At 51.4% G+C, this 22,767-nt stretch overlaps 3 protein-coding genes across 3 annotated transcripts in view; 1 reads left to right on the top strand and 2 right to left on the bottom strand.

Annotated features, from left to right (window-relative positions):
* Positions 1-2,988, top strand: part of ITGAL (integrin subunit alpha L) — a 41,718-nt gene extending 38,730 nt beyond the window's left edge. Inside the window, exons 26-31 of the mRNA XM_049788130.1 lie at positions 509-649; positions 813-869; positions 951-1,052; positions 1,334-1,429; positions 1,945-2,055; positions 2,833-2,988. Coding sequence (XP_049644087.1) covers positions 509-649; positions 813-869; positions 951-1,052; positions 1,334-1,429; positions 1,945-2,055; positions 2,833-2,988 — 663 coding nt within the window. The remainder of the gene's footprint in view (positions 1-508; positions 650-812; positions 870-950; positions 1,053-1,333; positions 1,430-1,944; positions 2,056-2,832) is intronic.
* Positions 2,989-7,367: 4,379 nt separating this feature from the next.
* Positions 7,368-9,891, bottom strand: ZNF768 (zinc finger protein 768). Its single transcript, XM_049789150.1, has 2 exons — positions 9,688-9,891; positions 7,368-9,451 (listed from the first exon to the last, which is right to left on the bottom strand). The coding sequence occupies exons 1-2, from the start codon at positions 9,773-9,775 to the stop codon at positions 7,902-7,904; spliced, it is 1,638 nt and encodes a 545-aa protein (XP_049645107.1). The 5' UTR covers positions 9,776-9,891; the 3' UTR covers positions 7,368-7,901.
* Positions 9,892-18,779: 8,888 nt separating this feature from the next.
* LOC126031003 (zinc finger protein 764-like) lies at positions 18,780-20,878 on the bottom strand. Its single transcript, XM_049789272.1, has 3 exons — positions 20,559-20,878; positions 20,356-20,469; positions 18,780-19,790 (listed from the first exon to the last, which is right to left on the bottom strand). The coding sequence occupies exons 1-3, from the start codon at positions 20,746-20,748 to the stop codon at positions 18,913-18,915; spliced, it is 1,182 nt and encodes a 393-aa protein (XP_049645229.1). The 5' UTR covers positions 20,749-20,878; the 3' UTR covers positions 18,780-18,912.
* Positions 20,879-22,767: the final 1,889 nt, after the last annotated feature.

Below are 22,767 nucleotides of genomic sequence, written 5' to 3'. Positions count from 1 at the left end.
GAAGATCAAATCCAAGATGTGCCCATCACTAGGTTTCTGCATTCAGCCTCCACGCTCAGGAACTGTCATTTCCCCCATGCTAGGGATACAGAGCTGAGCTGTCTATTTATGGGGCTCCCCAAAAGGACAAGGCTCTGAGACTAAAGCCCTAGTTCCCTCAGGCTTGTTGTAGCAACCTCGGAGACTGGAGCAGGCTTTGTCCCAGTCCAAGCCATTTCACTTTACTGTAGAGAAAAGCAAGGCCCCAAAGAGGGGCCCTGAATGCTGCAGGTTGGCAGATGGTGAGGAGGGAGTATGGTCTGGAGATATGGCTGAGACCTGGTCTCTATAAGGAAGTTGAAGCAGAACCCAGCACCCTGTGGAAGCAACAGAAAAACACATGACACCTGGCCAGGGTTCTGGCTGTGCCCGTCTACAGAGGATGGATCTTAGGCCTGTCACTGAGCCATGGACAAGGCCCATGCTCAGGGCTGGAAGCCAGTCCTGCAGCCCTTTGTCCTTCTACCAGGTGAGGATTCAACCTGTGTTTGGTGAGGATCCTGTCAACCAACACAAAATACCCCCCCTGGAGGCCTTGGTGCGGCTCCCGAGGCCCCAGAATGAGAAGCTCCTCAAACAGGAATGGAGAGTACAGGTGGCGACAGCGCAGGTCTGTGGGGCCATCAAGGGGAGGCAAAATGGGGACTCCTATGGGACCTGGTGCTTCCAGAAGGGAGCACCAGAGCTCCAAGGGTCTGTGGGAGGAATGGCATCTCTGTCCAGGCCTCGGGCCCCTGCAGCTCCAGCTCATGAACCCCATTCACCGTTCCTAGGAGTCCTCTATCAACTGTCACCCTATGGAGACAGTGCGACTGCTGACCCCGGCTGAGGTACAGCTTGCAGGTGGGAGAGTGGGGTGACAGCCAGGGTGGGCACCCCTAACCCTGTTCCTCTACTCTCCTTCCTCCCAGCAGCCTTGCCTATCAGAAACTCAGCTTCGTTGCCCACTAGTCTTCAAGGAGGAGCTTCAGCTGCAAGTGACGGGCATTCTGGAACTGGTAGGGGAGATCAAGGTAGGTCCTGGCACCCTTCATCAAGTGCTGGAGGCTGGGGCAGCTCTCTTGCTGCTACCAGCTGTGACTTTTGGGAACTTCTCAGGCCTTTGGATAAATTCCTCAATGTTCTTTCTAGGAAAAACTGTTTTGCCAATTTGGGAGTAACACCTTAGAATGTTCCAGGAGGGAACTGAGCAGAGGTGGTGGGCCCCTAAGATGCTCCCAGGGACCCTGGGATGGGGCAGGAGTCTGCAGTTTCTTGACCCTTGTTCTCCCTGACCTTATTCCCACCACCACAGGAATCCACCATGCTCAGCCTCTGCAGCTCAGTCTTCGTCTCCTTCAACAGCACCAAGCACTTCCATCTCTATGGCAGGAATGCTTCCCTGGCTCAGGTACTGGTGTCTTCTCCAGAGAATTCAGAGGGAATTCAGAGAGGGGTCTAAGGAGCCCCACAGAGCTGCGGGGAGTGGGGAGGAGAGAGGTTTGAGCTAAGACTCAGTTTGCCTGCAACTAGAAAGAACCACCAATGGGGCTGCTGGTGAGAATGTATTGGGGACAGGTATTTGACAGTATCCACACATCAAGTAGCACTCTGAGAGAAGGTGGCTACAGCAAGGCCAAGAACAGGAAGTTCAGGATTGAAGGGAACCTGGGGTTAGGAAGGAAGGCAAGCTGGTGCTAGATTCTGGAAGGTTCTGCCTGCAGAGCTGAGATGCTGGCCTTGATATCTGGGCTGAGAAGAGTTGTTTTAGGAGCTCAGGAGAGCGGGTTGCATTTCACTCCGGGAGCTGTGACGGCCTGGGTCCAAAAGAGGGTCTGGTATAGTCCATATGGGAAATGCTGAGATCCCAGGAAGTGGTGAGGGATGAAAGGCTTCCTCCATGCACACTTCTCTCCCCACCGCCAGGTCATCATGAAAGTTGACATGATCTACGAAAAAAATATGCTCCATCTCTACCTGATAAGCAGTTTTGGGGGATTGTTGGTGCTGCTGCTGATTTTCTGGGTGCTCTACAAGGTGAGAACAGTGAGAGTAGGGGTATTGCTGAGCTTCCCAGGCTGGGAAGTGTGGTGGAGTCAGGGAGGAGAGCACTGACATATCAGGATGAGGATCAGAAAGACACATGGCTCACCCAGCAAATAAGTCCTCCCTAGCACTCCCTCAACCCAGCAAATGAGACCTCCCCAGCACTCTCCTCGATCCCCCAGCATTCCATATGGTCCCCAAGCCAGGGGCGATTTCTGAGTGCATAGCCAGGAGTAACCCCTGAGTGTCACTGGGTATGGCCCAAAAAAACAAAAAAGATTTTTTTTTTCAGATCTTGGGCCTCACCAGCAGTGTTGAGAACCTACTCCCAGCTCATAGCTCAGGAGGTCATTCCCTGGGATGCTTGACAAATACATTGCCCAGGTTCCAGCCCAGGCCACCTGCAGGCTAAACACACAGACCTGCCCTGAGCTAGCTCTCCAGCCCTGCCCTCATATTCTGCAAAAATAATTTTCTTGATTGTGCTAAAAAAAAATAGCTTCATTTGCACTTTACCAGTGTAGGCGGCATAAGCCCAGTTAGGTATCAGTAACGACAGACAGTGTACATGACACTGTACATGACAGTGGCATGACAGGACTAACTTATGACCTGTGAAATGGACAAGTGTGCAGCTTATTGCTAGGAACCAGGCAGGTCCCTTTCCACACCATGAACCCTATGAGTCTTCCCAATAAGAAACAGCCTTTATGACCCCTGTGTGGGACAGGTGATCTTGAGACTTGCTCACACTCTGCCTTCCTACAGATTGGCTTCTTCAAACGGAATCTGAAGGAGAAGATGGAAGCAGATGGAGATACCCCAAATGGACTCCCTGAGGCAGACTCAGAGCCTCTCTCCCCTGAGAAAGAGGCCATGGAGCCCCTCCAGGGAGAAAAGGTCGAGGAGAAAGACAAAGCCTAGTGCTTTGTCTAGAGACTACACCCTAGTGTCAGTTACCTCTGCTTGCATTTCACAATCTCTGTTGCTGTCCCTCCCTGGGCCTCAGTTTTCTTCTCTCAACAGAATACACCTGCCTGCCTCCTTTGCAGGCAAAGGGAGGCTCTGAAAGCTGAGCCATAAGAGGGGAGACCTTGTTGCTGACAGTCCTGCCTCCCACCAGCCCCATACAGTCTCTTCTCTGGGGAGAAAATGTCAGTTCTAGATTTGGAGAAGCTGGTAGTCCTGAGACCTTGGGCTCCCTGGCCCTCCACCCATGGCCCGTGAGCAAATTTAATGGTTGTTACAATGATGCTGTAGCCCCCTTGCTCTTTGACTGAAGACCCAATGTCCTAATGTGTCTCCCAAACAGATATACCAGCCTCTGCCCTCCTCCAGGCTCTCTGAGACCTCTCCCGGCTAAGCCTCAGTGGCAGCAGCCAAGCTGCTTCACTCACTGCTTCACCCCAACTTTCCCCAGGAATTGTCTTCCCCACGGAGCCTCATCACTCTCTTGGACTATGGGGTTTCCTCTAATCCCAGCCTCCCTACATCCACATTTGTTCAATGTTAATGGTTCCCATCATGGTCTTCTCTCCAGTCCAATCTGGCCTGTTCACCTGGGGTCCCTGATGATCACAGAGCTCAGCACACAATTGGTGCTTGATGTCATTTCAGTGAGTCAGTGGAAAGAGACAGGAAAATGTTCAGATGGCTGGGGCGTCGCTGGCCTCCCAGGCTCAGTCATTCCCAGTCTCTCCTGAATTTATCACATCCACAGTGCTCTCCACTGTTTCTAAGCCATTTCCATGCCTTTATTTATACAATAAATGTGGCCTCCAAGTCAATTTTGTGCTATCTTTGTGCTGGGACACCATGCTAGCTTGCTCAATTAAGAGAACATTTCTTTCTCACGGTTTTATCAGAAAAGACAAAACATACAGCTCTCTTTTGTCTTCTCTTTTCTGCATTTTTCATCACAGTGAATGATCAACACCTGACATTATGGCAGAGCGAGAAAATGAGGGAAAGCACGCAGGGGTCTCAAACTCAATTTACCTGGGGGCCGCAGGAGGCAAAGTCAGGGTGATCCTTGAGTGCAAAGTCAGTAGTAAGCCTTGACATTGGGGGGTGTGACCCAAACAACTAAAACAAAACAAAACAAACAAAAAAAAAAAGATTCCTCTAGGGCAGGGCCACAAGATGTTGTACGGAGGGCCGCAAACGGCCCGCGGGGGCCGCAAGTTTGAGACCCCTGGGGGGGATCTCTGAAAATTCACTGTTCTTGAAAATCCAACCTATTGAAGGGCTAGCCTTTGGGGCTGGTCACTGCTGCCCTCTTGTGGGGCATAGGAAGGGCTATAGCAGTGACCTGCAGCCACTCCCTTCTGCTACCTGGGAATAAGTGACCATTCTGGAGCTTGGTTCACCAGACCCAGAGAACCATCTCTTTCAGCTCTGGCTTCTCCAACTTCATCACAGCAGATTGATAGATATTGACCCCTCTTATCCAGCCTTTCAGGAAACCATGGAGCTGGACCAAAAGTAAGACATCAAGAGTGAAGTAGTGAGGCCCAATTTCATAAAGAGAAAGAATTTGGCTTTCACATCAGAACTATGAAAGAAACACTTAACAGTACATGGAATTGTAGGTCTCATAAAATTTTTCCCTCACTCTCCTGGTGGTTTTTTTTTAATGTTTTGTGTTGGGGCCTGTTGTGTGGTGAGAATTGGGTATGAGAATAGCAGGCAAGTGTTTACCTTAGCTCCATACTAGTGGGAAAATAGAAGGGACTGAAAGATAGTTCAGGGAGTAAGGTGGTTGGTTACTTTGCATGTGACTGACTCTGATTCGTCTCTAGCACCTTATATGGTCCCCTAGCACCTCTAGGAATAATCCCTGAGGCAAGAGTAAGCAAGCAAGCCCTGAACAGCATCAGGTGTGGTCCAACCTTCCTCCTTCCCCCATCAAATAAAGAAGAGCTTTAAGGGCCTTAGATGTAGCTCAGTAATCTGCATGTGTGAGACTCAGCTTTGCAAAAATTATAAGTAGAACCATGACTCAGGTAGTGAGTACTCAGGTACTACTCAGGTAGTAGGTAATGCAAGAAAAGCAGGTTTGAGGATGGAGAGTCTCTGCCATGTCAAGGAATTATGAGGAGGTTATATTCTGGAGCACTAAAAATAAAGTGGATATTTTCATCAAGCTCAGAAGCAAAAAGCCTAGAAAAATTGGGTTGGAGAAATAGAACAGTGGGTAGAGCTTAACTTGCATGAGGCCTACCCACTTTCAATTCGTGTAACACTATCTGGTTCCCTAAATTAGGAGTTATTCCTGAGTACAGAACCAGAACACTGCCAGGTGTGACCAAAAGCTCCCTCCCTCCAAATACAAGTGAAATGAAACATAATAGGAAAGCTGAAGTGCTTTCCTATATAATTGAAATAAAGATTTAGGAATCTGGGGATCCAAATTTGGACGTCAGAGACTAAAGTGTCCGTGTTTTGTCCCCTGAGCAACCACTAGGAGGGAGCTATTATAACCACTATGCTGGTAGTAATGCACTGCTGGTGTGGCCTAAAACCAAAGCAGAAACAGTGATAGTACAGTGGGTAGGGAGCTTGTCTTGCCTGTGACTGAACTGGATTTAATCCCCACATACCCCCTCGGGCCCCCATGCCCACCAGGAATCATTCCTGAGCACAGCAGGGTATGACCCCAAAACAAAAACAAAAAATATATATACCAATCTAAAAAAAAATCTAAGTAAATGTCTAAAGATAAAATATAGGTGAGGTTGTCAAAAACAACTCTATTCAACACAGATGAATATTAAAATGAGATTTGGAATATTTTAATATTTAAAACTATGTGGTCGAATATCTGTCCAAAAATGTGTAAAATGTACAAAGGTTTTGTTTGAGAGTCACCCCAATGGAGTGATCAATTCTGCACTCAGGGATCATTACTGGCAGGTTCATGTCAGGATGCTGGGGATTAAGTCCAGGTTGACTACATACAAGTGCTCTACCCTTGGGGCTATCTCTCCAGCCTCTGTAAAAATACATTTTTTTGGGGGGGGGGCTTTTGGGCCACACCCGGCGGTGCTCAGGGGTTACTCCTGGCTGTCTGCTCAGAAATAGCTCCTGGCAGGCACGGGGGACCATATAGGACACTGGGATTCGGACCAACCACCTTTGGTCCTGGATCGGCTGCTTGCAAGGCAAACACCGCTGTGCTATCTGTCCGGGCCCTGTAAAAATACTTTTAAGGCAGATTACACCTGAAAAACAATATTCTGCTTCCTAAAATAAACTTTGAAAACTACTAAGCATACCCAGATTGTTTTAAATTTCATGCTCAAGACAGATGAAAATATGCTCAGGGAATTAATTTATTTGCTCTTGACAAGTGCTAAGGATGGGAGTGAGATTTTCCTTACAAGTGCTAAGAATGGGAATGAGATTCTGAGACTGGCTACCTTTAAAGACAGGCCCCCCCACACACACACACCTGCTATGTGGCCTGGCAGGGCCCCAAGTGGGGCACTGCCAACTGAGTGTTGGCCACTGAGGGGCTGAGGTGCACAGACCCAGGCAAGTTTGGTGAACTCCATTTTTCTGTTATGAAAGAGGGCACAGATAGGCTATTAGCCTGTTTCAAAATGTGACCTCCTTTTCTCTCAACTGAAACCCCAAAATAGGCCCCTCTTAGAATTCCCACAGTTCTGATGGCATCCACTCCCCATCCATTTCTGAAGGTTACAGGAAAGGATATAACATTGACAAGAAAGGGCAGAGGTTGGGTAGCAGTAAGGTGATTCCATCCACTGGCTCTTCCAGAGTCCTAAGGAAGAGGTGGTAGATCTGTGGACCATCCAGCCCACTATGGGGTGAGGAAGGCCGAAGCTGTTGGCCAGCCCTCTACATCCCAAGGGGTTGGAAACTGCAGCTACCAGGAGCAGGTCTGGTCAGTCAGCGCCTACACAATGACTGCACAATTGACTGGAGTTTCCAGGACACAGGGGTGACGGGCACATCTGTGTGCTGGGAACCAGGAAGAGGTGGAACTCGGGCTTGGGGTCTGGATGTGAGAACCGTTACCTGGTTCAAAGACAAACCATGTTTATCCATGTTTATCCAGAGTGAGAGCTGCTACCATCTCCCAAAGGGGCCTGTGCACCTCACAACATGGATGTGAACTTGCGTGGTCATGGACAGCTCTGAGCTACACTGAGGTTCCAGTAAGGCATTGAATGAACATGAGTTCTTCCCACCAAAGCCTATAGCTTCACCCTAGTGTCTCTCACTGGCTAGGGTCAGGCCATGCACACATTTTAAGGACAACTTTGGTGTTTTGTTTTTTTTTTTAAATCACATGAAAGCTTTTATTGAACTCATTCAGGGGTTCCAAAGTCTGAGTAGGACAAGGGAGGCTAGGGTTCACACTCATAGGCTCAGGCCCCTTGGGGCCCCAATCACCACCCTGCCTGCTCTCTTACCCCTGCTTCCTGACCCCATGAGGGTCTCAGGAGCTACCAATCTAAGCTATCCCCACGCTAATCAAGGACCCACCCTCCCGCCCCCCACCCCCATCTAGCACTTTGCAAAGTCAGGCACCTGACCCTGGGGCAGGCTGTTACTGGGACCAGCAACCCCCACCACTTTCTGAATGTCTCCCAGAGCCTCCTGCTGCCCGTGTGGCCTCCCTCCAAACTCTCTTTTAGAGCCCATTTCCCACAGAGCTGCAGGGCACCTAACTTCTTCAGCCTGGCCCTTCTCCTCCTCCCAGAATTCTGGTTCCCCCCTTCTCCCGACTCTTCACTATCCTCTCTAAAGGATTCGCTAGCTCCCTGCTCCTCTCTTCTGCCCACTCTCCTGTTCCCACGGGGCCCGGGTCAGCGCCGGCCGGCCGCGTGGGTCCGCTGGTGGCGGATGAGGTCAGAGCTTTGGGAGAAGGCCTTGCCGCAGTCATCGCACTTGTAGGGCCGCTCGCCGCTGTGGACGCGGTGGTGCTGCAGCAGTGTGGAGGAGCGGCAGAAACCCTTGCCGCACACGGCACAGCGGTAGGGCCGCTCGCCCGTGTGCGAGCGCTGGTGCTGGATCAGAGTCGAGGAGCGGTTGAAGGTCTTGCCGCAGTCGGGGCAGCTATAGGTGCGACCCGGCAGGTGGGTGCGGGCATGGATGGCCAGCACTGAGCTCTGGCCAAAGCGCTTGCCGCACTCGGGACACTTGAAGGGCTTCTCTCGAGCGTGGCTGCGGGCATGGGGGATGAGTGCTGAGCGCTGGGAGAAGCTCTTGCCGCAGATGCCACAGCTGAAGGGCCTCTGGCCGGTGTGCACCCTCTGGTGACTGCGCAGGGATGAGTTCTGGCTGTAGCACTTGCCACACTCGGGGCAGCTGTAGGGCCGCTCGTGACTGTGGGTCCGCTGGTGCCGCAGGAGGTAGGAGCTGTCGCCGAAGGCCTTGCCGCAGTGTGGGCACTTGTAAGGCTTCTGACCAGAGTGGGTGCGCTGGTGGCGAAGCAGGTAAGAGCTGTCAGCGAAGGCCTTGCCACAACGAGGACACTTGTAGGGCCGCTCGCCCGTGTGGGTGCGCTGGTGCTTGATGAGGTCAGAGCTCTGGGAGAAGGCCTTGCTGCAGACCTCGCATTTGTAAGGCTTCTCCCCGGTGTGGATTCGCTGGTGCTGGATCAGGGTGGAACCCCGCCCAAAACTCTTGCCACAGATGCCGCAGATATTCGGCCGGGGGCCCTGCCCACCCCGGGCCCGGCCCCCTCTTCGACCTGTACCTCGCAGAGGCCCTGATAGACCCAGGGGATTCTGGAGCATCTCAAACTGGGGTGCAGTTAGCAGGGTCCCTGTGGGCATCTCGAAAGGTGGACCTAGAGGCAACTCCCCTGTTGGCTGCTCCCCAAAACCCTGGGTGAAGGAGTCCAAGGGGTGTTCTCCCAGGGGGTTCTTTTCCTCAGAACTCAGCAGGGTTTCCGCACTTTCCTGGAATTTGGAACTTTGAACTTCAAAATCAGGGCTCTGGGATTTGAACTCAGCATTCTGGGCTTCATATCCTGGACTCTGAGATTCGTAACCCGGGCTGCGGGGTTGATATCCTGGGCTGCGGGGCTCATACCCCGGGCTGCGGGGTTCATACCCTGGGCTCCGGGGCTCATAGGCAGGGCTGCCATGTTCAAACTCAGGGCTTTGAGAATCTGATTCAGGGCTTCTGGGTGCAAATTCAGGGCTTGGGGGCACAAACCCAGGGCTTCGGGACTCAAAACCTGGGCTTTCAGGCTCAAACCTGGGGCTGTGGGATTCAAATTCTGGGCTTTGTGGCTCAAACTCAGGGCTCTGAGGGTCAAGCCCGAAGGGTATCTCTTCCACCTCATAGTCCCCAGTGCTTTCTTGATGAGAAACGTCCTCTTCCTCATTCTCATTCTCACTCCTGTTGCCTGCAGGATCAAGAGAGTTACAGAAAAACCCAGATGGTGTGGGGCGGTCTGGAAGGTCAACCACCAGTCCCCACATCAGTTGTTACAAACCTCCTCCAGGAGCAGGGTCGCTGGCCCTGTGCAGGTGCTGAAATCCCCCTTCCCGCCCGAGCAGGGCACCCCCAATCCCGACCCGCTCGCTCGTCTCCCCTCCCAGCCACCGCAGCTCCCCTCTCGGAGGGCGTTCCCTCCCTCACCTTTCGGGGACCCTTCGGGGCTCCCCATTGCGTCGGGGCTTTGCACATCCCGAGGCTCGAGGGCCCAAGGCGACGCCTCCCGTTCCATCCCCGCCGGCTCCCAGCGCGGAGGCGGCAGCGTTGGCGATGGCGGACGATCCTGCGACCCGGCCTGAGTGCCCGGAGACCCTGGCCGTGGAGTGCCCCGGCCGGCCGCCCGCCCACTCGGGGTCCCCGGGCCCGAGGCCGGACGTCTTGACCCCGGGGGCCTCTCCGCTCCGCCGGCCCCTTGCCTCCGCTCCCCTTCCCGCGGCCCCGCCCCCGCCCCAAGGTCTCGGTGCGCCCTCGGGCCCTCCCGGGACCCCCGCGCGTGGTGCTGGCTGCGAAACGGAAGAGGCGCTTCACGGCTTGCCCGGAAGCCCCCCGGATGCCGCTGCCAGCCCAAGCCCCCGGCGTGTGGCCCCAGCCCCGGGCTGGGCTGGGCTGGGCTGGGCTGGGCTGCGGCTGTCCGACCCCCTCCCCCTCCCCCGCACAGGAAGTGTCCGTCCGCGGCCAGGTCCCCCCGCTGGCTCGCGCCGCGGCCTCTCTAGGAGCGACGGGAGGTGGCAACTCGTTGGCATTAACCCTGGGCTAGATCGCTAGGCCGCGCGGCATGGAGGTGGCGGAGGACTGGGCGCCCTAGAGCGGTCGGGAGCAAGAGGGGCAAAAGTTTGTGTGTGCCTCTGTCCTTAAGTCTCTGTGATACAGGGACCGACCTGTCCGGTCCTCCGAGGCCCTGAGCCCGCCCGCCCGCCCGCCAGCGCCGGGGCAAGGGCGAGGCGACGACCGAGACCAAGGTCAGAGAGAAGGAGCGTCGCTCGCTGGCGCCAGCGGGGGCGTGTCGAGCTCCCTTGCCCTGGGGGGGCCTCGTGGTCAGCCTCCGCTGCGCCGGGCTCAACTAGGCTCTCCATAGGCTTTCCTATGGGAAACCCAGTTCCCCCCCCCAACACACACACCCCCAGCCTCTCCCTTCTTCAACCTCTTCCTCCACTTCACCCTTCACACCCCCAGCCCGGGGGAGGGGCTTGTGGCGTTGCCAAGGAAACAGTCCCGCCTCCGGCTTCCCGAGGCCCCGCCCCCGACGCCCAGAAAGCTCAGCGATTGGCTGAGCTCGACGCCCCTCCGCCTCCTACGCGTTGATTGTCGCCTGGGAACGCGAGAGGCTCCTTGCTGATTGGCCGAACGTGGCCATCTTCGAAGCGCCCGCAGGGGAAGAGTGGGAGGAGGGTGGTGCCTGGCTTGTCCCTTTTGGATCCCCCGCGGGTGCTTTCCAAACTTTTCACGCCCCCATTTAAAATCCCTTCATTAGGCTTTATCAGTACGATTAATGAAAGCTAAGGGATTTGAAGGCTGGCGTCTTTCCTCCCCCGGTTTTCCTCACACACACTGTCAGCACTTTCTTTCTTCCCACAGGTTCCAGGGAGATGTTGGAAGGGGTTGTCAGGGGTTTCCTCCCACAGAGAGGAAACTTTCCTACTACCTTGGCTCTTCCCTCTGCTTTTTCCCCCGAAGTCCTAATTTTACTGTGTTTGGGATCCTTTGGTCCGTTTTGTTTTCAAAACCTGGAGGAAGGGTTCCATCCCTGCATTAAAAAAGAATCCTATGTTTCCTTCCAGATCATAAAGTTCTGGGGGAGGAAAATGGGACGAAGGACTATCTGACCTGTAAGGCCGCCAAAAAGCTCTTCCCTCCTATCTAACTTTAAGTTTGTGGGGAAAAGGAACTGAGAAACACTGCAGCTTTGAATTTAGGAGAAAATGACTCTGGAGAAACAAGTTAATCGGATCTTAGTTCATAAGTTTTCTCTGCAATGAGTGAAGCAGGAGTCATGATGTTGTGGTGTTGTCTTCTCAGTAAAATGAAAGGAAGAAAGGCGCTGGAGTGATATAGTACAATGGGTAGGGCATTTGCCTTGCACACGCTGACCTGGGTTCAATCCCTGACATCTCATATGGTTCCCCCAAGCCTGCTAGGAGTAACTTCTGAGTGCAGAGCCAGTCCTGAGCACTGCCGGTGTGGTCCAAAAACAAAAAGAAAGGGATGGGGAAGAAAATGGTTGCGGGCGGGGGGGGGGGGGGGGGAACGGACACGACAATTCATCTTTCATTTCCTGGGGGATGGAACAAGAATTTGGAGAATTCAACCCAAGTTCAATCCCTGGCATCACATATGGTCCCCCAAGCATTGCCAGGAGTGATCAAGCAGTAACCCCTAAATTTTGCCTCATATACACCCCTAAAAAAGAACTCCCAGAAGATATGTTAAAAGCAATCCTTGCTAAGAGTGATTCCCATGATTAGCATTAGGCAGCCCAATGGAACACTCAACACAATAGTGATTTTGAGAAGAACTGGTCATAGAATATTCCCAAAGCATATATACAAATGAGAAGCCAACTCTGGGAGATACTTTTCCTTCATCTCCAACCTGCTTTACCAACCAAAAAAGTTAAGATAGGAGAGCAGCCACCCCCTGTAAAGTGTGGCCAAGCCTCAGCCATAATTCTCACACAGTCCTCTGCCAGAGTGCAGGGTTGGAGAACATCCAATTGAATAAACCTGTGGTCTGGCCATGGAAGATGATAGGGAACAACATGAATGTTCTGGTCGGCTGTCTGAAGCCCATCTACCATCTACTGGATGGCCTACAAATCAGGCTATAAAAAAAAAAAGTTCACCATTCTGCATAGAACACAAGCCTAATCAGTAGCAGCTATTGGATCAGAGCCACAAACATTTTTTTAACATTTATTTAGGTTTTGGGGCCACATCCAGCAGCACTCATGGGTTATTCCTGGCTCTGCACTCAGAAATCACTCCTGGGGCCCAGAGAGATAGCACAGCGGCGTTTGCCTTGCAATCAGCCGATCCAGGACCAAAGGTGGTTGGTTCAAATCCCGGTGTCCCATATGGTCCCCCGTGCCTGCCAGGAGCTATTTCTGAGCAGACAGCCAGGAGTAACCCCTGAGCACCCCTGGTGTGACCCAAAAACCAAAAAAAAAAAAAAAAAAAAAAGAAAGAAAAGAAAAGAAAAGAAATCGCTCCTGGCAGGCTCAGGGGACCATGAACCCAGGTACATCCTGGGTCAGCCAGGTGCAAGGCAAATGCCCTACCCGCTGTGCTATTGCTCCAGCCTCATTCAAACATTTCTTTTTGTTTGTTTGTTTGTTTGTTTTTGGGTCACAAGGGGGTTACTCCTGGCTCTTTTGGGCTCAGAAATTGCTCCTGGCAGACTCAGGGGACCATATGGGATGCCAGGATTCGATCCACCATCCTTCTGCATGCAAGGCAAATGCCTTACCTCCATGCTATCTCTCCGGCCCCTCATTCAAACATTTCTAACACTTAGAGCAGAGGTGGTGAACAAGTTCGACACAAAGAGCCAAAAAAAATTTGGGGCCACACCCATTTGATGCTCAGGGGTTACTCCAGGCTAAGCATTCAGAAATTGCCTCTGGCTTGGGGGGACTATATGGGATGCTGGGGGATCGAACCGTGATTCTTCCTTGATTAGCACTTGCAAGGCAGACACCTTACCTCTAGTGCCACTTCACTGGCCCCATAAGAGCCAAAATTTTAAACTGTGAGAGTCACAGAGCCACACCACACAGTGACCTGCCAAAACAGACAAACATTCACACAAAAGCATATCATTTTAACAATAATAGATTCAACACATATTGCATTTTGCCATTTTGAGTGAGGGTAAAAATCCTGCAGTGATGGTGAGGTGTGCTGCGTCCTCCACACTAAGAACTAACGGCAAGATGTGACCCAACATGTAACACACGGTGTCCCCCCCCAGCTGGCCTGTGCAGTTGTTTCCGAGGAATGGGAGATGGGATGACACAGCCTGGGGGCAGTACTCTGTGCTCAGAGATCTCTCCTCAGAGGTCCCTCCTCAGAAGCAGCAGAACAAAACCCAAACTTGGCAAAGAGCCACAGTATACAAAATAATGATAAGAGGCAAAGAGCCGCATTCATTTTGGCCGGGAGCCTTATGCGGCTCGAGAGCCGCGTGTTGGCCACCCCTGACTTAAAGCAAGACAGATGCCACCTTCTGGCCAGCCTCTTCAGCATCAGTTTTGTCTCAACAATGAATCATCTAGAAGCAGCCAGTCTCACCTGCGACTAGGGTTTTATCTTTGGCTATTGTTTGGTTGGCGATGGTGGTTTTTGTACTTTGTACCTGGTTGTGCTAAGGGGCTATTCCTGCTCAGCTCTTCAGGATTGCTCCCATCAGTGCTTGAATCGTGCAATGCCAGGGATCAAGGCTCAGGATCCTGCATGCAAATTATGCACTTTGTCTGAGTCAGCAGATGAAACCTCAGGCTTTCATCTTGACCTGGCACTGACTAATCTGAGGCAAGAGCCCATTTCTTATATTCTGTTATATCCTGTGGAAATAAATGTATATCTCAATTTGGGCCACCACTGTGTCAATGTATCAGTCAATGCCTAGCAGCACTAAGGGTAGAGCTGTTTTGTACAACCAAGGTTCATGGTGCTGTCAAGTTGGCCTCACTGCACAATACTACCAAAGGTGCTTTAGTGAAAAAGTGGCTCCTCCATGAACTGATCAGGGCCTGCATACAAAAAAGCTTCTAAGTGGTTTACCAGAAACTCCAAGACATTCCCCCAACATATCTAAGATTTGAGGCCTGACACACTTGGAACAGAAACAAACTGACCATCCCTCAGTTTGGCAAAGTTAAGAGCTACTGAAGGGGTCAGAACAATAGCACAACAGGTACATTTGCCTTGCACATGGCCAACCCACATTCGAGCCCCAGCATTCCATATGGTCCTGAGCCTGCCAGAAGTGACTTCTGACCACCACCAGATGTGACCCAAAAACAAAACAATGAGCTGCTGGAAAAAATGACATTTTGTTTAGAACAACTGTTCTCGCAAGCCTTAGGAAGTATAACAAATTTTGACTCAATAGACTGTGATAAGATCCAAGCAGCAGAGGCCAGAGAGATAGCACAGTGGCTGGGCATTTGCCTTGCATGCAGCCAATCCAGGACAGACAGTGGTTTGAATCCTGGCATCCCATATGTTCCCCAGTGCCTGCCAGGAGCAAGTTCTGAGCGCAGAACCAGGAGTAATCCCTGAACGCTGCCGGGTGTGACCCAAAAACCAAAAAGAGAGAGAGAGAGAGAGAGAAAGAGAGAGAGAGAGAGAGAGAGAGAGAGAGAGAGAGAGAGAGAGCCAACCAAGCAGCTAAGATGTTTCAGGGGCTGAAAAGTATGGTGGGTAGGAAGTTTGTCTTGCATACAGACAGCCTGGGTTTGATCCATGGCATCCCATATGGTCCTCTAAGCACCACCAAGAGTGATCCCTGAGCACAGAGCCAGGAATAAGCCCTGAACATTACTTGGTGTGGTCTCCCATGATAATTGTCAATTTAAAAATTATTTTAGGGGCTAGAGAGATAATACAGTGGGTTGGAAACTTACTTTGCATGCAACCAACCTGGCATTCCACCTGGTCCCAAGTCAGTCATTATTTATAAGTGCAGAACCAGGAGAAATCCCTGAGCACACCAGGTGTGGCCCAAAAATCAAACAAAAAACTTTATTTTTTAATATTTTTTTTTGCTTTTGGGGGCACACCCGGTGATATTCAGGGGTTACTCCTGGCTATGCACTCAGAAATCGCTCCTGGCTTGGGGGACCATATGAGACACTGGACAATCGAACCACGGTCCATCCTAGGTCAGTATGAGCAAGGCAAATGCCCTACCGTTTGTGTCACCGCTCCAGCTTCAAACAAAAAACTTTAAAATAAATTAAAAGATGCTGTAAGGGCTACTGGCTAAAGGGCTGGAGCCCTAGATTCAGATCCCCATCAACCCCTGAACTCTGCATTGGGATTTGCTGGAAATAGTGCAAGCATCACTAGATGTACCTGCCCCTCCACAAATAAAATGCTGCATGATCTGCACAGAATTCCTGTGAGTCAACTTTCTGCACACCTGCTCCTAAAGACTCTCCAAAAATTTAGGGGTCTTTGGAGCCCAGGTTAGTACTCAATTTTAAGTGACTTGAACAAATTAGGACCTTGTGAACTTGGGTCTTGACCTTTCTCTGGTCATGTGGATGGTCATTATTTGGCAAGGACAAGTATTTCTCCTGATGTATCAGCAAAACAGTAGGAAAACCCTCTTTCTTGCTTCCAACTTCCAGGTCTGAACTGCACAGATCTGTGGTAACAGAGAAAAGACTGCCCTAGTTTTGCTCACTGTATCTATAAAGAAAGTTATGGGGGCTGAGAGGCATTTCCTGACACTGAATACTGATTAAAGGACTGGAATGAATGACTGAAAAGCACAGGGTTTAACCCGAACATGGCCTCCCTCCCCAATCCATCTGTAGTCCTAAAAGCTCCTAGAACAGCTCTGGAGGCCCCAAAACATTTGATTAAATGATGCAAGGGTGGTCAAAAAGACAAACAAAAGTGAACTCGTTTGGGGGCCCTAACAACCTTTCAAACTTCAAAGTACTTAGAGAAAGTGATAATTATGATCCCTTTAATTGACAGGCTAACAAAGATCCACATCTGATTTCAAGTTTGTGCCAACTGCTGTTACAAGCTCAGTTATCAGAAAATACTGAGGTTTGTGGAGGCAACAGCTTATGCACTGGCTTTTCTAGGGAATTAAAAACTGGTGAAGTTCTCTCATTTCCCCATCATGACCTCATGACAAATTGGTGGGGTCAAATTAGAAGACTAGGTTGGAATCAAGCTTGTTTTTTGTTTTTTGTTTTTTTTTTTTTTGGTTTTTGGGCCACACCCAGCGGTGCTCAGGGGTTACTCCTGGCTGTCTGCTTAGAAATAGCTCCTGGCAGGCAAGGGGGACCATATGGGACACCGGGATTCGAACCAACCACCTTTGGTCCTGAATCGGCTGATTGCAAGGCAAACGCCGCTGTGCTATCTCTCCGAAAGCTTGTTTGTTTTTGTTTTGTTTTGGTTTTTGGGCCACATCTGTTTGACGCTCAGGGGTTACTCCTGGCTATGCACTCAGAAATCGCCCCTGGCTTGGGGGGACCATATGGGACGCCGGGGGATCGAACCGAGGTCTGTCCTACGCTAGCGCTTGCAAGGCAGACACCTTACCTCTAGCACCACCTTCCTGGCCCCAAGCTTGTTTGTTTTGAGTACCAGCGGTACTCAGGAGTTATTCCTGGCTCTGTGCTCAGCAATCACTCCTGGCTCAGGGGAATATGGTACTCCGAGGATCGAACCAGGTCTATCCTGGATCAGCTGCGTGCAAAGCAAATGCCCTACTGTTGTGCCATTGCTTCAGCTCCAAGCTTGTTCATTTTTTCATGTCTTTTCTCCCAAATTTCGCCCCTTACTAATCCCTACTTCCTGTGGCTGACCAGATGGAGACTAAAGCTCCAACTCCTTTCTGATGAGGATGATGACATCCTTGACCAGAGGCAGGCAGGGTCTGCTCTTGGCTGGCTCCTTCTGTTCTTTGATGAAGTAGAAATTAATAAGAAAGTCTATACAGGGCCCGGAGAGATAGCACAGCAGCGTTTGCCTTGCAAGCAGCCGATCCAGGACCAAAGGTGGTTGGTTCAAATCCCGGTGTCCCATATGGTCCCCCGTGCCTGCCAGGAACAATTTCTGAGCCTGGAGCCAGGAATAATCCCTGAGCACTGCCGGGTGTGACCCAAAAACCACAAAAAAAAAAAAAAAAAAAAAAAAAAAAGAACCTTGAGGCAAACTCTTGGCTGAGGTATAATACTGGATATCCCTGCAGGCCTAGTCTGGATGCCTCTCACCCTTTTAAAATGGAACAACCATGGATCGGCTGAGTGATGCCATGGATTGGCAAAAATACTAGGCTTGGGGCAAAACTTTTTTTTTTTAGGCTAGTCAAGTGAATCAGTGGGAGTGAAGAAGGAACAAAGAAATCTGTAACTGGCTGTGATCAATTAATTGTAAACACCACTGCACTCGGACCAGCCGGGACAAAAGATTCAATCCAAGCTGCCTCTTCCTCTCTGGGCTATCCTCTATGAGCTAGTGCTTCTTTTCTCAAGTGCTTGAGGCCAAGTTATATCAACCAAGAGGACACCCTAAACCATTTTTGTGATACTAGCAAGAATAAAGCATGCTTTTACTTCTCTCCTGGCCCACAGGTGGGTCTAGATCAGCTCGGCCAGGAGCCAGGGTGCCAGGCAGCCTGCTGATTACACATGCTGTGTCTCCCAGCACCTGGTTTATGGACCCAGAGGTGCTTGGTCACTGCTGACTTTTGATTGTAGCACCTGCCACACTGAAGACATCTTTGTATATATATGCTTTCTACCTGAATGCCTGAGTCAGGAAACAATGTGTGCTATAAACCATGGTGTGCAGAAATGACGATAGGGGTGTAGCAGCTCATGGAAATGAGCAGGAACTTCCCTATGGAGGCATGTTGTGAGAAGCAGCCTCAGGGAACGCTGGCCACCGCCAAGGTACTGCTCATTCAAAGAGGCAGCTTTGCCAATTGTGATTTGGAGGAGCTAAGTCATTTCCAAGACTTGGACTTCCCAAGAGCAGCCAGAAACTTGGTTTTATTTTTTTGTTTGTTTGTTTTAATAAAATACCCTGGCTTTTAAATCTTTTTTTCTGGGGGGCTACAATCAACAATGCTCAGGGTTTCCTCCTGACTCTGTACTTGTGTTTACTCACTCCTAGCGATGCTGAGGGAATCAAGTGGAGCTATCCCACTGAGGTTAGCCATGTGCAAGCATCTCCCCTCCTGTACTCTCTCTTAGGCTCCAACTTTTAAAAATCTTAACCTGTATTTGTAATATTTTTTTCAAATGCTATCTGGGCCTAAAATATTGAAAAGGCAGCTGCAGGCCTGATTCAGTACCAGGCCTTTTGTTTTTTTTACCTCTGGTAATCAAGACAGTGGACAAAACAAAGTTCTCCTCTACCTAAATCCTTTCAGCAAAGGTAAACTGATAAAGAGCTTTTTCTTTCCCACAGCTGGTGTAGTGGGGTTACTTCAGCCCTAATTCATCAAAATGAGTTTCCGAAGTTTGTGACATTAGAAAGCAACTCGTCAGTGGATCAAGCTGATGAGGGCCCAAAACAATCACCGCGATCTTGGTCCAGCTGTGATGTTCCAGAGACGCTGCAGAGCCCAGCCCAGGCAACACAGAGATCTTCACCTTTGGCACAACTTGTGAGGCCATCACCCACACTCCTGGAATATGTCTGGATAGTGCTGGAAGCCCACTGGCGGGTCTAGGTCGGCTCGGCCAGGAGTCAGGGGGCTAAGCAACCTGCTGACCACACGTCCCCTGCGTCCCCCAGCACCTGGTCTATGGACCCACAGGTGCTTGGTCACTGCTGACTTCTGGCTGAAACACCTGCCACACTGAGGACAAGGGTATGGGCGCTCACCACTGTGCGTGCGGCGGTGAACTACTAACTCGGAGCGCTGTCGGAAGCTGCGCCCACAGTCTGGGCACGGGTAGGGCTTCTCACCCGTATGGGTACGCACATGGCGTCGAAGGTCTGAGGCATGGGCAAAGGCACGGCCACAGTCTGGGCATGGATAGGGGGTCTCGCCACTGTGCACCCGCTGATGCTGGCAGAGAGCAGAGCTCTGGCTGAAGCAGCGGCCGCAGTCTGCACAGCGGTAGGGCTTTTCCCCCGTGTGTACCCGCAGGTGGGTCGTGAGGTTACAGCGCTGGGTGAAGGTCCGGCCACAGTCTGGGCAGAGGTGGGGCCGCTCCCCGAGGTGGAAAGCCCGGTGCTTGTTGAGGGAAGAGGCCTGGCTGAAGACTTTGCCACAATCAGAGCAGCAGAAGGGCTTCACCCCCATGTGCGTGTACAAGTGCTGCAGCAGAGTGGAGTGCCAGGCAAAACTCTTCCCGCACATATAGCAACCATGTCGCTGGTCGGCACGGGGGACAGGGAGAGGGACACAGAGTTGGGAACAGCTCTGGGGGAGTTGCTTCAATCCATTAGGGCACCCAGCAGAAAGGCCCTTGACACATGCAGAAAAGATCTTCTTTGTGGTCAGGGTTCCTTTGCATTCTCCCTTCCCGTCCTGGTTTCTGGTATCTAATGGAAAAGAAAGTAAGAGCTGGAGGTGTGTCCTGGTTTTCGAGTCCCACACCCACATGGGAAAGAGCCTCTTAAGTTGGCCAAAGCTACATGGGGGGCACCTTCTGGACCCACAGCAATCTCTGGTACTCAGCTCAGCATAAGGGGGCCTAAGAAAGCCAGCTAGCTCTTCCTCTGTACAAATACCAAAAGAGAAGGTAAAAAGAACAGAAGGTTTTGCTGCAGGGCTGAAGAAAGAGGGAGATGCCATCACAGGATACAGGACTATGAGTAGAAGCTGCTCCATAAAGACATGGACAAGGCAAATTCTGGAAGGGCCAAGGTGACAGAAGAAAGGTGGGGCGCCACCATATAGGCAAACAAAGGAGGTGTCAGAGGAGCAAGTGCAGGGAAACTGAGGGAGGAGGTGGAGCTTGAGGCCAAGCACAGGCAGCTCTCAGCAGCCCAGACACTGGTCCTCTTCACCACCCATGGGCCCCTTCTTGGCTGAAGCCAAGAAACAATGACAGGTGGCAGGATGGGTCAGCCCCGAGCAGCCCTCAATGCACCCTCACTCCTTTACCTGGATCTGCTCTTGAAGACCACTCTCCTATCTCCGGATCCCGGGCCTCGGGGACCCACAGCTCGGCCTCCTCCTCCACCCAGGAGATGAGGGTGGGCTTGGCGCCTCGGAATCCTGGGGAGGAAAAATGCAAAGTGCGTGCTGCCGCAGACGCCCCCCAACCCTACCCCAGGGCCCCACTGAGCGCGCGGGCCGGGCCTCACCGAGGGCGCACAGGTGGCCGTAGGTCTCCCGCATCACATCCCGGTACAGGGTCCTCTGCGGGGGCCCAAGACACCCCCACTCCTCGGGGGAGAAGTACACGGCCACGTCCGCGAACCTCACGGGGTTCCGTCGTTCACGCGCGGCCCCGTCTGGTTCCCGAGTGGGGAGCGGGGCCAGGGGCGGCGCCATGGGCAGCGCCCACGCCAGCGACCGGCCAGCCGCGCCGCGGAACCTCCGTGCGGGCGAGCGTCCCGGCCGGGCCCCAGGCCTGGGCGCCGCAAAAGCCGAACGTTCTTGCCGGAGGGTCCGCGAAGGCGGCTGGGGGGCGGGGATGGCCCCCACGGGCGCTGCCTCCTTAGAAAGAGTGGCACCGCTTTGGCGCAGTTGCGCCCCCGGAACGTCACCGCGCGTCCGGTCACCTGCGTCCGGGGCTCCGCCTACATGGCCGCGGGGTGCCACGGGCCGGAAGGGGGACCCGGGGAACGGCCAGCCGGAGATCAGCTCTGGCCGTGCACACCTAGGTCGGGGCTCACTTTTGTCCTTGATCCGTTTCTAATTGGGTGAGTGCCCGTCTGGGTGATGTCGTGCCCCGTTTTACGACCTGGCTGGCCACCCAAAATCCTGTAGTCTCCCCACCTGCTCACCAGATTGGGGCTACAATGTGGAGGGTGAGCTGGATGCTGCTCTCACGCAGACCAGTCTGAGAAATGAGTTTGAGCTGGAGATGTCGGGAGCTTCTTGTTCAGGACCTCATGAATGAGCCCAGAAACAAAGGGAGAGAGGCCCCGGCTGATCCCGCCACACTTCGGGTGTCTCTGCCACCAAATTAAAGACAAATCAACAAAAAATACCAAAACGTTATAAGGAGCGTTTGTACAGCAGCTAGGGTGCTTGCCTTGCATGCCTTGCAAGCAGCTGAAGAGAGTTTGATCCCTGACACCCTATGTGGTCCCCCGAACCCCACCAGGAATGATTCCTAAGTGCAGAGCTAAGAGTATAAACCTTGAGCGCTGCTAGGTGTGGCCACCAACAACAACCAAAAAAGTTTAAATAACAGGCCCTCAGGGCCAGAGATAAGACAGTGGGTAGAGCATTTGCCTTGCACACTGCCAACCCGTGTTAGACCCCTGGCATCCTATATGGTTGCCTGAGCCCTGCCAGGTGTGGCCCAAAACCAAAATAAATTTGTTTAATATCAGTAGTACCAGAGAGATGGCACAGAGGATAACTGTAAACAGAAGATTTGTTCTATTTAGATTTGGCAACCACAGCCAGGGTATTCAGGACCTACTCCCAGCTTGGTACTCCAATGTCACTTCTGCTACTGCTTAAGGGCCACATTACTCTAGATCACTTTGAAGCATCCCCTGGCCTGAACACACTGTTAACTGTATATGAGTACGAGACAGAATCAATCAGTCCTCACAAGGGCAGAAGCACTCAGTGGGTCACTAGCCCCTAGATTCTCTTTCCCACTGTGTTCCCCAGTCAGGGGCTGCAGATAAGAACAGCGAGAGCAGTGTTGGTGGTGCCAGGTTCATCTGGGCTCATTAAAAAATGGCAACCATGTGAGAGATTCAAAATTGCAAAGATGCAAAAGTTTATTGAGAATAAAGATAAGGAGGACTCCTGTGCAGGAAGGACAGGGGAAGCCACCACAGTGCAGCTGTTGTGTATGGGGTTCTCTAGGATCTCTGCACAATAGCTTGAACCACTACACTCTGGCTCAGCGCTATCTCTCTGTTTCTGTCTCTCAGTTTTCAGACCACACCAGTCTGTACTTGGGGTTCACCCCTGGCAAATTTAGAGACCAAAAACCAAAAAAAGAAAAAATAAAAGTAAAAGAAAAGAAAAAATATTACTGTAATGTGAAAGCAGGGTTTCCAAACTATATCCATGGATCACTATTAATAGAAGCATTAAGATTATTATAAACATACTAGAATAGAAATTAAGACACTGAAACATTCTAATAATGAACACTATAGTGGGAGTCCATATCCTACAGCTGTTTTTCTGTTGGTAAAAAATTTTAAACGTTAGAACATTATTATAGATATCTCTAAGAAGCATCCAGTTAGACATTCACTAATTTAAAGAGCTATATTCTTGTAATCATGGTGCTTAAATATTTATATTAAAAATAAAAAGAGCAAAAAAGATACAAAGCAAAAAACAATAACATTCATAGCAGCAAGTTTATTTGAA

The sequence above is a fragment of the Suncus etruscus genome, chromosome 15 (assembly GCF_024139225.1).
Source record: "Suncus etruscus isolate mSunEtr1 chromosome 15, mSunEtr1.pri.cur, whole genome shotgun sequence".
NCBI lineage: Eukaryota > Metazoa > Chordata > Mammalia > Eulipotyphla > Soricidae > Suncus > Suncus etruscus.
The sequence above is the reverse complement of the archived record's forward strand: the minus strand, read 5'-3'. Positions and strand labels throughout refer to the sequence as shown.